Below are 13933 nucleotides of genomic sequence, written 5' to 3' on the forward strand. Positions count from 1 at the left end.
ACAGATTGGGGGAGGATCGCCGCTTAAAAGATGTCGATGGCTAAAAAGACAGTGCCCTATCCGGAGTCTAGCTAAAATCACCTCCTCCCGACGACGCGTTCGGGAGGAAGAGGTCCAAGCGCAAGGAAGAGCTTTCACTTCCCGCAATTTATTATTGGGAAGTGTTAACCAATGCGCATGCCATAAATGAGCAACTTTGCGACATAAACCGCTCCGTATATCGGTGAAGGGAAGCGATTGAATAGCTGGCCGAGGAAGAGAGAGTGCAGCCTTGGCTGCTATATCAGCCGCCTCATTTCCACAGATACCAGCGTGTCCCGGGAGCCAGAGGAACGCCACCGAGACGCCCCCCAGATGGAGCAAGCGCAGACAGTCCTGAATCCGATGGACCAGAGGGTGCACAGGGTAAAGAGCTTGGAGACTGAGGAGAGAGCTGAGAGAATCTGAGCAGATAACGTACTGTATCCGCCGATGGCGGCGGATGTAGTGGACAGCCTGGAGAACAGCGTAAAGCTCCGCAGTATACACCGAACACTGGTCGGGAAGCCGAAATTGATTTGGGGTGTCGCCAGCAATATAGGCACTCCCTACACCTAACGATGTTTTCGAGCCGTCGGTGTAAATAAATGTGGCGTCCGTCATTTGTGCACAGAGAGCAGCAAATGCCCGACGATAAACAAGTGTAGGGGTACCATCCTTGGGAAATCGACAAAGGTCACGGAGCAGGCAGATCCGGGGACGGAGCCAAGGCGGTGCTGTACCCGAAGTTGTCAAAAAAGTTTTAGGAAAGCGGAAGGAAAGAGAATGGAGCAGTTGACGGAAGCGGACTCCCGGGGGTAGTAGGGAGGAGGAGCGGCCAGCATACCCTACATCAAATGAGGCGTCGAAAAAAAGGGCATGGGCTGGATTAGTAGGCATGGAAGACAGATGGCTAGCGTAACGACTTAGAAGGACCGCTCGCCGATTGGACAACGGAGGTTCAGCTGTCTCAGCATAAAGGCTTTCCACAGGGCTAGTGTAAAAAGCTCCAGACACTAAACGTAATCCACGGTGGTGGATAGAGTCGAGACGCCGAAGAATAGACGGCCGAGCAGAGGAGTAGACTATGCTTCCATAATCCAATTTCGAGCGCACTAAGGCGCGATAGAGGCGGAGAAGGACCACTCGGTCCGCTCCCCAGGAGGTTCCATTCAGGACACGGAGGGTGTTAAGCGATCGCAGACAGCGAGCCGAAAGATAGGAAACGTGGGAGGACCAGCACAGTTTTCTGTCAAACGTAAGACCCAAGAATTTAGCGACGTCTGAAAACGGAAGGTTGACAGGTCCTAGATGTAAGGAAGGCGGAAGAAACTCCTTACGTCGCCAAAAATTAACACAAACGGTCTTACTGGGAGAGAAACGGAAGCCTGTTTCGATGCTCCAAGAGTGGAGGCGATCGAGACATCCTTGAAGACGTCGTTCAAGAAGGCTGGTCCGTTGAGAGCTGTAGTAGATCGCAAAATCATCCACAAAGAGGGAGCCCGAGACATCGGGAAGGAGACAATCCATAATTGGATTTATAGCGATGGCAAATAGTACAACACTCAGCACGGAGCCCTGGGGTACCCCGTTTTCTTGGGAGAAAGTGCGGGAGAGAGTAGTGTTCACCCGCACCCTAAATGTGCGCTCTGCCATAAATTCGCGAAGAAAAAGGGGCAGCCGGCCTCGAAAGCCCCAAGAGAACAGTGTGCGGAGGATGCCTGTCCTCCAACAGGTATCGTATGCTCGCTCCAGATCAAAAAATATTGCTACCGTTTGGCGTTTCCGGAGAAAATTGTTCATGATATAAGTGGAGAGAGCAACGATGCTTTCGGAATCCGCATTGGGCAGGTGTTAAAAGACTGCGGGATTCCAGCCACCACGCTAAACGGTAATTCACCATACGCTCCAAAACCTTACAGACACTACTCATGAGAGAAATGGGGCGATAGCTAGAGGGGAGATGTTTGTCCTTTCCAGGTTTCGGAACAGGAACGACGATAGCTTCCCGCCATCGTCTGGGAAAAGTACTGTCGGTCCAAATGCGATTATAAAGGCGAAGGAGGTAACGCAGACTATGGGTTGATAAATGCAGCAACATTTGGACGTGGATACCATCTGGTCCTGGGGCGGAGGAGCGAGAAGAAGAGAGTGCATGTTGGAGTTCCCGCAAGGAGAAAACAGTATTGTAGCTTTCGCGATTTTGAGAGGAGAAAGCAAGAGGTCGCACTTCCGCTGCACGTTTCTTCGGGAGAAACGCTGGCGGGTAATTTGAAGAGCTCGAAATCTCGGCAAAGTGCTGGCCCAACGAGTTAGAAATTGTGACGGGGTCCACTAATGTGTCATGCGCGACAGTGAGCCCAGAGACCGGGGAGAAACTAGGCGCGCCTGAGAACCGTCGAAGCCGACTCCAAACTTCCGAGGCGGGAGTGAAGGTGTTAAATGAGCTAATAAAGAATTTCCAGCTTGCCTTCTTGCTATCGCGGATGACACGACGGCATCGCGCTCGTAGCTGCTTATAGCGGATACAGTTGGCCAAAGTAGGATGGTGGCGGAAAACGCGGAGAGCACGTCGCCGCTCACGTAGTGCATCACGGCATGCCTCGTTCCACCAAGGAACTGGGGGGCGCCGGGGCAATTCGGAGGTGTGTGGTATTGAATGTTCCGCAGCTGTAAGAATAACGTCGGTAATATGTGTGACCTCACCGTCGACGCTGGGAAAGTGACGGTCATCGAATGTCGCTAGACACGAAAAAAGTGTCCAATCGGCTTGGGCAAACTTCCAGCGACGCGGGCGCATATATGGCTGTGGTGGCTGCAGTCTAAGGACACATGGAAAGTGGTCACTCGAGTGTGTATCATCAAGGGCGAACCATTCGAAGCGCCGAGCTAGCGGAACAGTACCGACCGCAAGGTCCAAATGAGATAAATTTGCCGTGGAGGCAGACAAAAACGTAGGGACCCCAGTGTTGAGGCAAACTAGATCTGCTTGGTGGAAGACGTCTAGCAATAGTGAGCCACGTGGACAAGGATGTGGAGATCCCCAAAGCGGGTGGTGGGCATTCAAGTCCCCAACCAGCAAATATGGGGGTGGAAGCTGACCAAGAAGATGAAGGAGATCAGCTCGTGCCATTGGTGTGGACGATGGAATGTATACAGTACAAAGAGAGAACGTGTATCCGGAAAGGGAAAGACGGACGGCGACAGCTTGGAAGGAAGTGTTTAAATGGATTGGGTGATAATGGACAGTTTCATGGAGAAGAATCATGAGTCCTCCGTGTGCTGGAGTGCCTTCAACAGAGGGGAGATCATATCGGACGGACTGAAAATGAGGGAGAACAAAGCGGTCATGGGGACGCAGCTTTGTTTCCTGAAGACAGAAGATGACCGGCGAGTAGGATTGTAAGAGGATCGACAATTCATCCCGATTGGCTCGAATACCGCGGATATTCCAGTGGATAATGGACATAGGGTGAACAGAAAATGGAGGAATGTGACCAAGGTCGCTGTCAACTCAACGACTGCTCTGAGCTTGCGACCGACAGCATGGAATGGCATTCAGCCGAAGGCAGAAGATCCTGATCCATAGGTTGGTCAGGAGCAGCTCCTGCCACCAGCGACCGGCCGGTTGATCGGCCGCCAGCAGTGCGCCTCGGCGACACAGAAGACGGCCGAGGGCGACTTCCGCCAGGTGGTGCTGTAGATGGGACACGCCTTGGCGGAGAAGGAGAGGAACTGGGTTTCTTTGTAGCCTTCTTGGAATTATGATGTTTAGAGGAAGGAGGAACCGATGGTTGGGAAGTTGCCGTACGTAAAAACTCTTCACGAGTATGCTCTTTTTTCGAAGTCTTGGTGTCTGACTTTTGGGCTCGAGATTTAGCAGAACTCGACGAAGGGTGAGCCAGAGAGTGGGCAGGCGAAAGTGGTGAGGTTGAACGGGCGATCTTTGCGCTGGCCGATCTTACGACCATGGCACTAAAGGTGAGGTCGCAAGTCTGCGTGGCCGCCTCCTTTGTTGGCCGAGGAGAAGCAAGGACAGTGCTGTAGTTTCCTTTCTGAGGCACGGTGGGCTGTCGACTGGCGAATAATTTTCGAGCAGCAAAGGTCGACACCTTTTCCTTCACCCTAATTTCCTGGATGAGTTTTTCGTCCTTAAAAACGGGGCAATCTCGAGAGGAAGCGGCGTGGTCACCCATACAGTTGATGCAGCGAGGGGATGGAGGTGGACAAGCACCCTCATGGGCATCCCTGCCACACGTAACACATTTGGCCGGATTGGAACAGGACTGGCTGGTGTGATTGAACCGCTGGCACCGATAGCAACGCGTAGGGTTCGGGACGTAAGGGCGAACGGAAATTATCTCATAGCCGGCTTTGATTTTCGATGGTAGTTGAACTTTGTCAAATGTCAAGAAGACAGTGCGGGTTGGAATGATGTTCGTGTCAACCCTTTTCATAACCCTATGAACAGCCGTTACGCCCTGGTCAGACAGATAGTGCTGAATTTCTTCGTCAGACAGTCCATCGAGGGAGCGTGTATAAACGACTCCACGCGAGGAATTTAAGGTAGGGTGCGGTTCCACCCGGACAGGGAAGGTGTGTAGTAGTGACGTACGCAGCAATTTTTGTGCCTGGAGGGCACTGGCTGTTTCTAACAACAGGGTGCCATTCCGTAATCTGGAACAAGACTTTACAGGACCTGCAATTGCGTCGACACCTTTCTGAATAATGAAAGGGTTGACCGTGGAGAAGTCGTGACCTTCGTCAGACCGAGAAACAACAAGGAACTGTGGCAACGATGGAAGAACTGACTGTGGTTGAGACTCAGTGAACTTATGTTTGTGAGCAGGCATAGTGGAAGGTGAGGAAACCATTGCGGAAGAATCCCCCATGATTACCGGCGTCTCCGATGGCGCGCTCCTCCCTCGTGGGGGCCCTCTCTGAGGGCACTCCCGCCTTAGGTGATTGTTCACACCTCAGGTCACACCTCCCGACAAACGGACGGAGGGACCAATCGGCACTTTCGGAAGGTATCAGCTCGAGTAATCACCCCTCCCTGGGCCTGGCCGTTACCAGGGGGTACGTACGTGTCCTACCTGTCTACCCGGGGCGGGGAATTACGCGTTACCCCGTCACCGGCTACGCATGGAAGTGCCTGGGTTGGCCTTCAGACACGCACAGGGAGGAAGAAAGAGAAAGGGAAAGGAAAGAAGAGAGGTCTCAAACGCCGCAGCGGAGAAGGTAGAGAGAAGAGGTAAGGAAAAGAGAAGGACAAAGGAAGGATGAAGACTTACAAGCAAGGAAGGAAGGCGAAGAATGTAGTATATGTACAAGCGTCCGTCTCCGGACGTAGGCACAAACCATAACCCCAGAGAAAGGGAAAGAAAGAGCCAGAGGTGAAGAGGGGGGGGGGGGGGGGTGGCGAAGATGGGGGATGGGGAAGGATGCGGAAAGGGGAGGTATGCAGCCCGGAAAGGAAGGAAGGCCACATCAGCTCGGGGTCCCGTGCTCGCTACGCACGTATCCACAAAAGAGTTGTGGATCCCCTGGGGGGTGCAGGCGGAGAGCTGCCTTATCCGGAAGCGACGCCGAGGGGCTGAACAGAGAGACCAGCGGCTTGTGATCGGTGATGAGGTGAAACTTAGAACCATACAAAAAAACGCTGAACTTTTTTAGAGCATAAATGATAGCAAGCGCCTCCTTTTCGATTTGAGAGTAACACCGTTGGGCATCGTTGAGGGTCTTGGAAGCATAGGCGATGGGTCGTTCCGACCCATCCTCATACCGATGGGCGAGAACAGCCCCTAGGCCATACTGTGACGCGTCAGTCGCCAGAACCAAGTGCTGACCCGGACGGAATGTGGCAAGACAAGGCGCCGACTGCAAATGAGCCTTCAGGCGGACAAAAGCCTGCTCACACTCGTCGGACCAACAGAAAGGAACGTGTTTGCGTAACAGCTGATGCAGAGGATGAGCCACCGCTGCCGCGGATGGAATGAATTTGTGATAATAAGCAATCTTGCCGAGAAACGCTTGAAGTACTTTGAACGTAGACGGCCGGGGTAGAGCGGTAATGGCCGCAACGTGCTGACGTAGAGGACGTATACCCTCACGGGACAAGTGGAAACCAAGATACACAATGGAGGGTTGGAAAAACTGCGACTTGTCCAGATTGCACTTCAACTCAGCTGAATGCAGGACCCGAAACAGTGAATGCAAATTGCGAAGGTGCTCCTCAGTGGAGTCCCCCGTGACAACAATGTCATCCAGGTAGTTGATGCAGCCAGGAACGGAAGCCGTGAGCTGTTCCAAAAACCGCTGAAAAATGGCTGGCGCGCTAGCGACGCCAAATGGTAACCGCTGGTACTGATACAACCCACAAGGAGTGTTGATGACGAGAAATTCCTTGGAAGACGCATCCAATGGCAACTGATGGTACGCCTCCGATAAGTCAAGTTTGGAAAAGAACTGGCCCCCAGCAAGCTTGGTAAATAACTCCTCAGGACGGGGAAGAGGATAAGTGTCAATGAGGCTCTGAGCATTGACAGTGGCTTTAAAATCACCACACAATCGCAGACTCCCGTTTGGTTTAGAAACCACCACGATGGGCGATGCTGGAGGTAACAGGAAGGAGAATCCCTGAAGCTGTTAACCTGTCGATCTCAGCCTTGACAGGCGCAGGCAACGCCATCGGAATAGGGCGTGCCCGGAAAAACTTAGGGCGAGCTGTAGGTTTAAGAGTAATGTGGGCTTCAAAATCCTTGGCCCAACCCAGACCAGCAGAGAACACAGATGAGAATTCAGAACACAATCCATCCAGTTGCTGATACGGAATATCCTCAGATATGAGGTGCACATCATCATCAGTGGAGAACCCGAACAACTGGAAAGCATCATAACCGAACAGGTTTTCAGTGCCCGCATGATCCACCACATAAAACGTGAGGGGCCTAACAACAGACTTGTAGGCAGTGGAAGCATCAAACTGGCCAACGATAGGAATTTTCTGCTTATTATAAGTTCGCAGATTTCGCGTAACGGGAGACAAGGGAGGGGAGCCCAACTCCAAATACGTGCGAGAATTAATGAGAGTTACTGTAGAGCCCGTGTCCACTTGCATGCGAATGTCTTTATCCAGAACACGAACAGTAACAAACAACTTATTTGTTTGAGAAATCCATGTCCGATGCCTCGTCCTCATCGACAGGAACTTTAGGGGACTGACACACAGAAGCAATGTGGCCTTTTTTCCTACATGAATTACACGTGGCCCAACGTTTTGGACACGCGGCCCTGTCATGCTGTACGAAACAACGTGGACAAGAAGGAAGTGCGGAACGAACCTGCTTCTGTGGTTGTTGTTTTCGCTGCGAGCGTGGTGGCCCAACGCGACATTGTTGACGCGAGTGAACCGCCGCCACATCGTCGTTCCCCTGTGAAACAGGCAAATTGTCCGCGTCGAAAGTGGTCTGTACAGCGCCCACATCCGACAACGACGGGTTTGGCAGTTGTAAGGTACGTTGCCGAACTTCTTTATCAGGAGCAAGCCGTAGAATAGCATCCCGAACCATTGAATCAGCATAAGACTCATGATGAGTGTCCGTGACAAACTGACATTTCCTACTCAGACTGTGTAGTTCCGCCACCCAAGCCCGGTAAAATTGATGGGGCTGTTTACGACACCGGTAGAACGCCACGCGGGCGGCAACAACGTGGGTGTTTTTTCGGTAATAGTTAGACAATAATTCACACATTTCTTGGAAGGACAGAGAGGCAGGTTCCCGCAGAGGGGCTAACTGAGATAGCAGCTGATAGATCCGTGAGGAAATCCAAGACAGAAATAACGACTTACACATAGGAGCGTCGACAACGCCGAAAGCCAAGAAGTGTTGCCACAAACGCTTCTCATAATCCTCCCAGTCTTCAGCGGCCTCGTCGTAAGGAGGGAATGGAGGCGGAGAAGAGGAAGACAGACGATGAGTAAGCGACGTCGACAACGCCGGAATAGCAGCCGTCAGCTGTGTTTGTTGTTCAACGAGCGCTTGCAGAAGCTGTTCCATGTCTGCCCCAACACGAACACACAATTCCACAACGCAGGAAAAAAAATATCCGACCTCGTCGCCAAAATGTTATAACCTTTAATCACTAATAATTTGCGTGGATATGCAAAAGTAGAAACACTAGCGGGTTACATACTACTAACTCCGTATCCGTCATTCGACTGCCGTGCTGTGACATGCGGCCGGCGCCGTTCATAGCCAGGGGGCGCTCCCGCGCTCGACCGAGCTGCGGAGCGCCTCTATCGCCGTGTTCGCGTACTGACGTAGCGGCACTTTTAAATGTTGTGGCACTGTCACAACAGTTACTATGTAGCATTTTCAAAGATAATGCTGTAATAAGTTGAAACACATAATTATACCATATGTGTGAAAATATAGCAAAATGGAAAGTTCTACGAAATGGTCACTGTGTTTCCCTAGGGCCAATGAATAAATTATATTAAATTGATAGTTCCTTTTTCCTTTAATATTGCAAAGCAACACACGGGCAGGTCAGTGCTCATCTTCTGGAGGCAAATTATTGATAGATACACTTAAGAGCAGAAAACTGAATGAGCAGACTCAATTCAGTTACTCACCTCTGTTAGACAATGTTGCAACTTCGGCATAAAAGGGGAACCTTGGTGCCTTAATTCACAAACAGCTAACAACACAAGTACCCATCTCTGTTCTCTTAGCTCTATTCCAGTGTATGTTTGTTCATAGTTATATTAAATGCTGTCCTAATAAATGTCAAAAGGTAGGACAATATAAGTGTAACTACACCAAAATAGTCAACATAGATAACTTTTACAGTTATGTTCAAAACTAATGACTTAAGAGGTTGACATGTTTTTATCTTTGCTTGGATGCCATCTTTGGAATCTGTGTACCGAAAAATGGGCCAGCAACCCAAAACCTATGTCACACAAACTAAAAAAGTTTTGTAAAAGAAGACAAAAAAGTGTTTCATCTAGTTAAAAATGAAAGAAAATACTATATATAGCTTTTAGAAAAAGGAAGTAAAAAGGATTAGTTGAAGAAGTAAGGTCAGGTTACTCAGACTCTACGTTGAGAGGGGTCTCACCTGCTGTGAGAATAAGGGGATACTTTTACTTAATATACAATGTCATCTTGTAAATACTGACAAAAAATTATATTATCCATTGTATCATGAGTGTGAGAAAATGGGTACTACATGAATAAATGAAATAAACTGTGTGTAGAGGTTTTTACATTCCATTGTTTAAAATGACACAGATCTAACAAACATTAGGACAAAGGAAAACTGCATCTTCATTACTGAAAAATACATATTTTTGTGTTACAAAATATTATTAGAAAATTTGTATTTACTCAGTCATCACCTTAAAGCTATACAAATATTCCTAAAGTCATACATTTTTGTGTGTAGACATTAATAAAAAGACAACAGCTTCTGTTCTTCATGGTTAACTCAGACTTCTATATCTATTTCTTGGCACACCCCTCTTCCTGTTGCCTAAAACAGAAAAAAAACCAGAGTAAAGAATAACAGTTTTTTGGTGCATTATTGGCATAATTGAAAGACTTGAGTTACAGAGTCAGTCTCACTACAGCTCTGTATGTGTGTGTGTGTGTGTGTGTATGTGTGTTGACTTCTACTGGAGAAAGATCAAGAGCTCGAAAGCTAATGTAAATTCTTTTTACTGCTGTTCGTTTTTGTGCACAACACATCAGTTAGCTATAGGTGAGTGGTTGCCTGTCCTTTATTACTTTATTTTACGTAAAATTTTCCGTTAACTTCATAAATGGATAGGCCATTGAAATGTGTCATTTGAGATGACTCTTCCATGCAGATGTCCCCTGAAAATGAATGTAAAAATTCTCTTGTTGCCAGACTGGGACTCAAATCTGGAAGTGTTGCTTTCATGCGAAATGCAACTTACAACTGACCTCTCCAGCCACGGACCACCTACTTTCTCGGTCTGTCAGAATCTACCTCCTATTTTCCAGGCACCTGAAGCTCCCTGCATACCTTGCTGCACAAGCACAAAGAAAGGATATTCCAGATAATGAGTTATAATCCAGTATTTGCTCTGTAAAATAAAGCTATAACAGTATACAAATAGGAACCAAAGAAACAGTTCCTCTCACCATGTGGAAACAGAATGGGCACAAACATAAAGTTTTCTCTGCATTACTTTCTGGGTTCCTCCATTTGGAAGAATATGGGGAACAACTGGAAAAAAATAAGTGTAATTAGGGTCTTAATCAAGAAAGTCTGAGGTGTAATTAGGGTAGTAATCAAGAAAGTCTGTTAAGAGAAAACACACTGAACTGATATTCTGAATCATCTGTGCAGGCATTACTGTGTTTTAAAGTGTTAACCAACTGTACTCTAAGAAATTTTATACAGGGGGTTTTCATTTATTATGTGGCCACTAATGTCTACTACTTGGGGCGACACATCATTTTTGCTTGTTTGAAATCGCACAATAAAAGCCTTTGTGAGATAAAGACTTAAACTATTAGTTGTTAACTACTGTCCATCTTGGAGACATGCGGTACCCAGTTGCTGAGGACACTCAACAGCATGACTGAAAAGACCAGAGTGCCTATCATATCACAAGTACCATCTGAATTCTCCTACCCAGTACTAATTTCCATTAACTCCAGAAATGGGAACACATTCTCCAGCACGTGTCGTTATTCATTCTGCCACCCTCTTGGGTATAGCCTACATTAACTACTCATATCTGGCTTACTCTCATCCTCACCACAAGTGTCTCTCTCTTGTCTCCTGGGGTCTGAGTGACTTGCCCTTCCTTTTTAACCTTCCCCAACTGATATGCCTTTCATTCCTGAACTAGTAATTCCAAAAGGCAGTGTAGTGTGTCACTTTTTTTACATAAGTCTACTGGCAGTACTACATATTTCACCTCCTTACGATAAGTGCTGACCAGCAATTCTGTCTAATAATTTATTAGTTTTCTTGACTGAATTTTTCTTTGACACAAATGCATTAGTTACTCAATTACTTCCTAATGTATTTTCTCATTTTCCCATCAAATTTTTTCTTCCTATTTATTAATTTCATTATTCTATCCACTTTTCATTTCTCTTTCTCTTGTAACCTACCTTCTTAATCTCACCTTTTTATTATCTCTTAAGTGAATCTACCATTGTGTTGACTACTGTATTATCTTTGACCTTGTACTCTCTGTGATACCTTCACTTCCACCTTTGCCTACCTTTATTCTTACAGCAGGTTCCCCCCTTCCACACCCTTTCCTATCCTTCCTGACTGACCCCCTTTCTTCCTTGAAGAAAGAAAACACAGTTCCGAAATCTGAGATTACTATTTGTATACTTCTATATGCAGTAATAGTAATTTCACCTCCTTTTCTAACAGCCAGCCATTCTATTTCCCTGTAATTTTATCATTCTTATTAACAGTCAGAGAAGGCTTGAAATGGGAGCCCCATTTCAAACAAAACTAGTTTTTCATACACCTGAATGTTTACATCATCATATCTTCTGAGCTGTGTGCCATCCAAGTGAGTTCCTATGGGACCAAACTGCTGAGGTCATCGGCCTGTATCACATTTTCTGCATGGCACTTTAAGCAAATCTAAATGTTTGTGACATTGTAACACCTGAAGTATGTGTCATACAATGACATAATTTTGCAGATACATTCAGTGGAATATGTGGATACTGTCTGAAAACTGTGCTGTGAATTAAGTTAGTAGCAAAGAAGTAATAAATTAAATTGTCATGTCTGATTATGCCATTTTATTGTATGACCAGTGAAAATGTAGTAAGCAATAATTTTTTTTCCATTTTATCATTTTGTGGGAGGTGCCACTGAGTAAATGTTTGAAATTATGGGTAAATTTTGTTGGAAGTCAGTAAGAGCTCCCATTCTCAGATACTGAATGAATGATATCTGGGTGTTTGCATGTCATGTTACACTGCCTCGAGATGAACACACAGTTTCTAACATTAGTACGTATCTTATTGTGTTAAACTATTAACATTATACCTCTTAATGAATAGATTATAGCAGCACTTTAAATTTTTTACATTCAGTCAATAACTACGCGAAATATTGAAAATCGAATTTATGCTGTCCTTACACCGCAACTGGTGCCGGTTTCCTGGATAGTGTTTTAGTAATACAGATTTAAACTTTTCTTTCAATCTTTGTTTACTGTTGTTTTTCTTTATATGTGCACATGGAAAATAGCTCGTTTACAACAATGGATTTTTTTTCTGATGAGATGCAATTGGACAATTACATTCTCATCTTCAGGTGGTGAAATTTGATGTTTTCAGGCTAGCTAAACTGTCATGCAGCCATTGGTTTTGGTATGAGAAATAACAGCAATATTATTACAAAGAACAAACACCTACATAGGAAAATGACTAAAAACTAAAATACCAAATTTAGAAGAAAGTATATTTACCAGGTGGTAAAATGAACATTTTTTTTTTTTTTTTTTTTTACAAAATTGTAGCTTTATGCACCAAATATTCTGTAATCTACAACAAAACTAAGAAAAGAAAGTCTCTCGTATTCCATACAGCAGTATCCCAAAGGATAGCCAAAAAATGATATGTTGTTTTTTGACAGCTAATCTATCAGAATATGTATGTTTGGAAACCAACAAAATATGCAGTGATGAACTATTCTTCTGAACCAAGCTGTCTCAGAGGAATAAAAGTGGAGTGTGGCTCCTACTTCAAAGGAAAAACATGGTGTTGAGTCTGCAATAGATTGAAAGAGCCCTACAGATGCTCAAAATTGTACAAAACTGAATCCAGTGTAAAGAAGATATTAATTTTAACAGATATTGCAGTCCTCTGTTTGGGTTAGAACACAAATACTTGGAGGTCTCGAAATAACTGATTATAAAAAAAAACTTGAAGAATCATTCCCAACTCCTCTTGAACTGATTAAACCCAGTTTGTTCATTCCCTAGTACTACCAAAATTATTAAAGAAAAAGCCAACTGATTTCCCACCCTCTCCATTTATTCAGTTACTAGCCCCACTTCTCCTTTATACATTTATTATAAATACTCATGAGCTGCGAGTGATGCAAGAACAGTTGAAAAATGCTGTGCATTAATAACATCTTTGCAATGGTGTAAAACTAAAAAATGGGCTAGGAACTTGAAAACTAGGTCAGGTGCAGTAGAAGTTCAAGATACATCAAAAAAACTTTGCTTCTTCTAAAATAATTATGATGTTTTGTCAAGAATCCACGGACAAGTTACTTAAATTCATTTCAGACAATGGAATATACAGGCTGGAATAACAACAACGGGAGTGTGGTGTGGCAAACAGGCACAATGAAAAAGAATTCAGCTACACTATTTGTGTGTAGGTTGTACTTTATGTGTGAGCGTTTTGTTGTCTACATTTCATGAAGTACTTAGTCCGATAGCTGAATATGTCTAGCACTCTTTTTCATTGTGCCTGTTTGTGACTCCTCTATGTGGTGAGTAGCAACCTATCCCTTCTGACCGCTGTTAAATTGATTTCAATAACTCAAGTGTAGCATCACAAAACAGATGAACTGAATATCCCAAAAACAGTTGGAAGTGGCTATCTAAACTATAATGAGATTCATATTAAAAATCTACAACTCAGTTAACCCATTCAGACTCTCTGGCTACAATTGTACACATTAATTTTTACTGTGTCTTAGCTGCAACAAAAGTATTTTTCCCAATGGAAATCTGATGCACACGTTTCTGAATGTTCTACCTTTCCATTATGCACAAGTGCTGCCAACTCTTGGGCATTAGTATGAAAATATCAGCAAGTCAGTGTAGCAGTGTGTAACAGCTCACAACCACCAGAATACACAGATGTGGTTGTTTTGC

General features: G+C 45.5%; 1 protein-coding gene across 1 annotated transcript in view; it reads right to left on the reverse strand.

Moving 5' to 3' along the window:
* Positions 1-9299: 9299 nt before the first annotated feature.
* The window catches only part of LOC126259639 (protein bric-a-brac 2-like), a 114547-nt gene continuing 109913 nt past the window's right edge, over positions 9300-13933 (reverse strand). The window contains exon 10 of the mRNA XM_049956566.1: positions 9300-9558. Within this exon, the coding sequence (XP_049812523.1) occupies positions 9528-9558 (31 nt within the window). The 3' untranslated portion in view covers positions 9300-9527. The remainder of the gene's footprint in view (positions 9559-13933) is intronic.

This window comes from Schistocerca nitens, chromosome 5 (genome assembly GCF_023898315.1).
Source record: "Schistocerca nitens isolate TAMUIC-IGC-003100 chromosome 5, iqSchNite1.1, whole genome shotgun sequence".
Taxonomy (NCBI): domain Eukaryota; kingdom Metazoa; phylum Arthropoda; class Insecta; order Orthoptera; family Acrididae; genus Schistocerca; species Schistocerca nitens.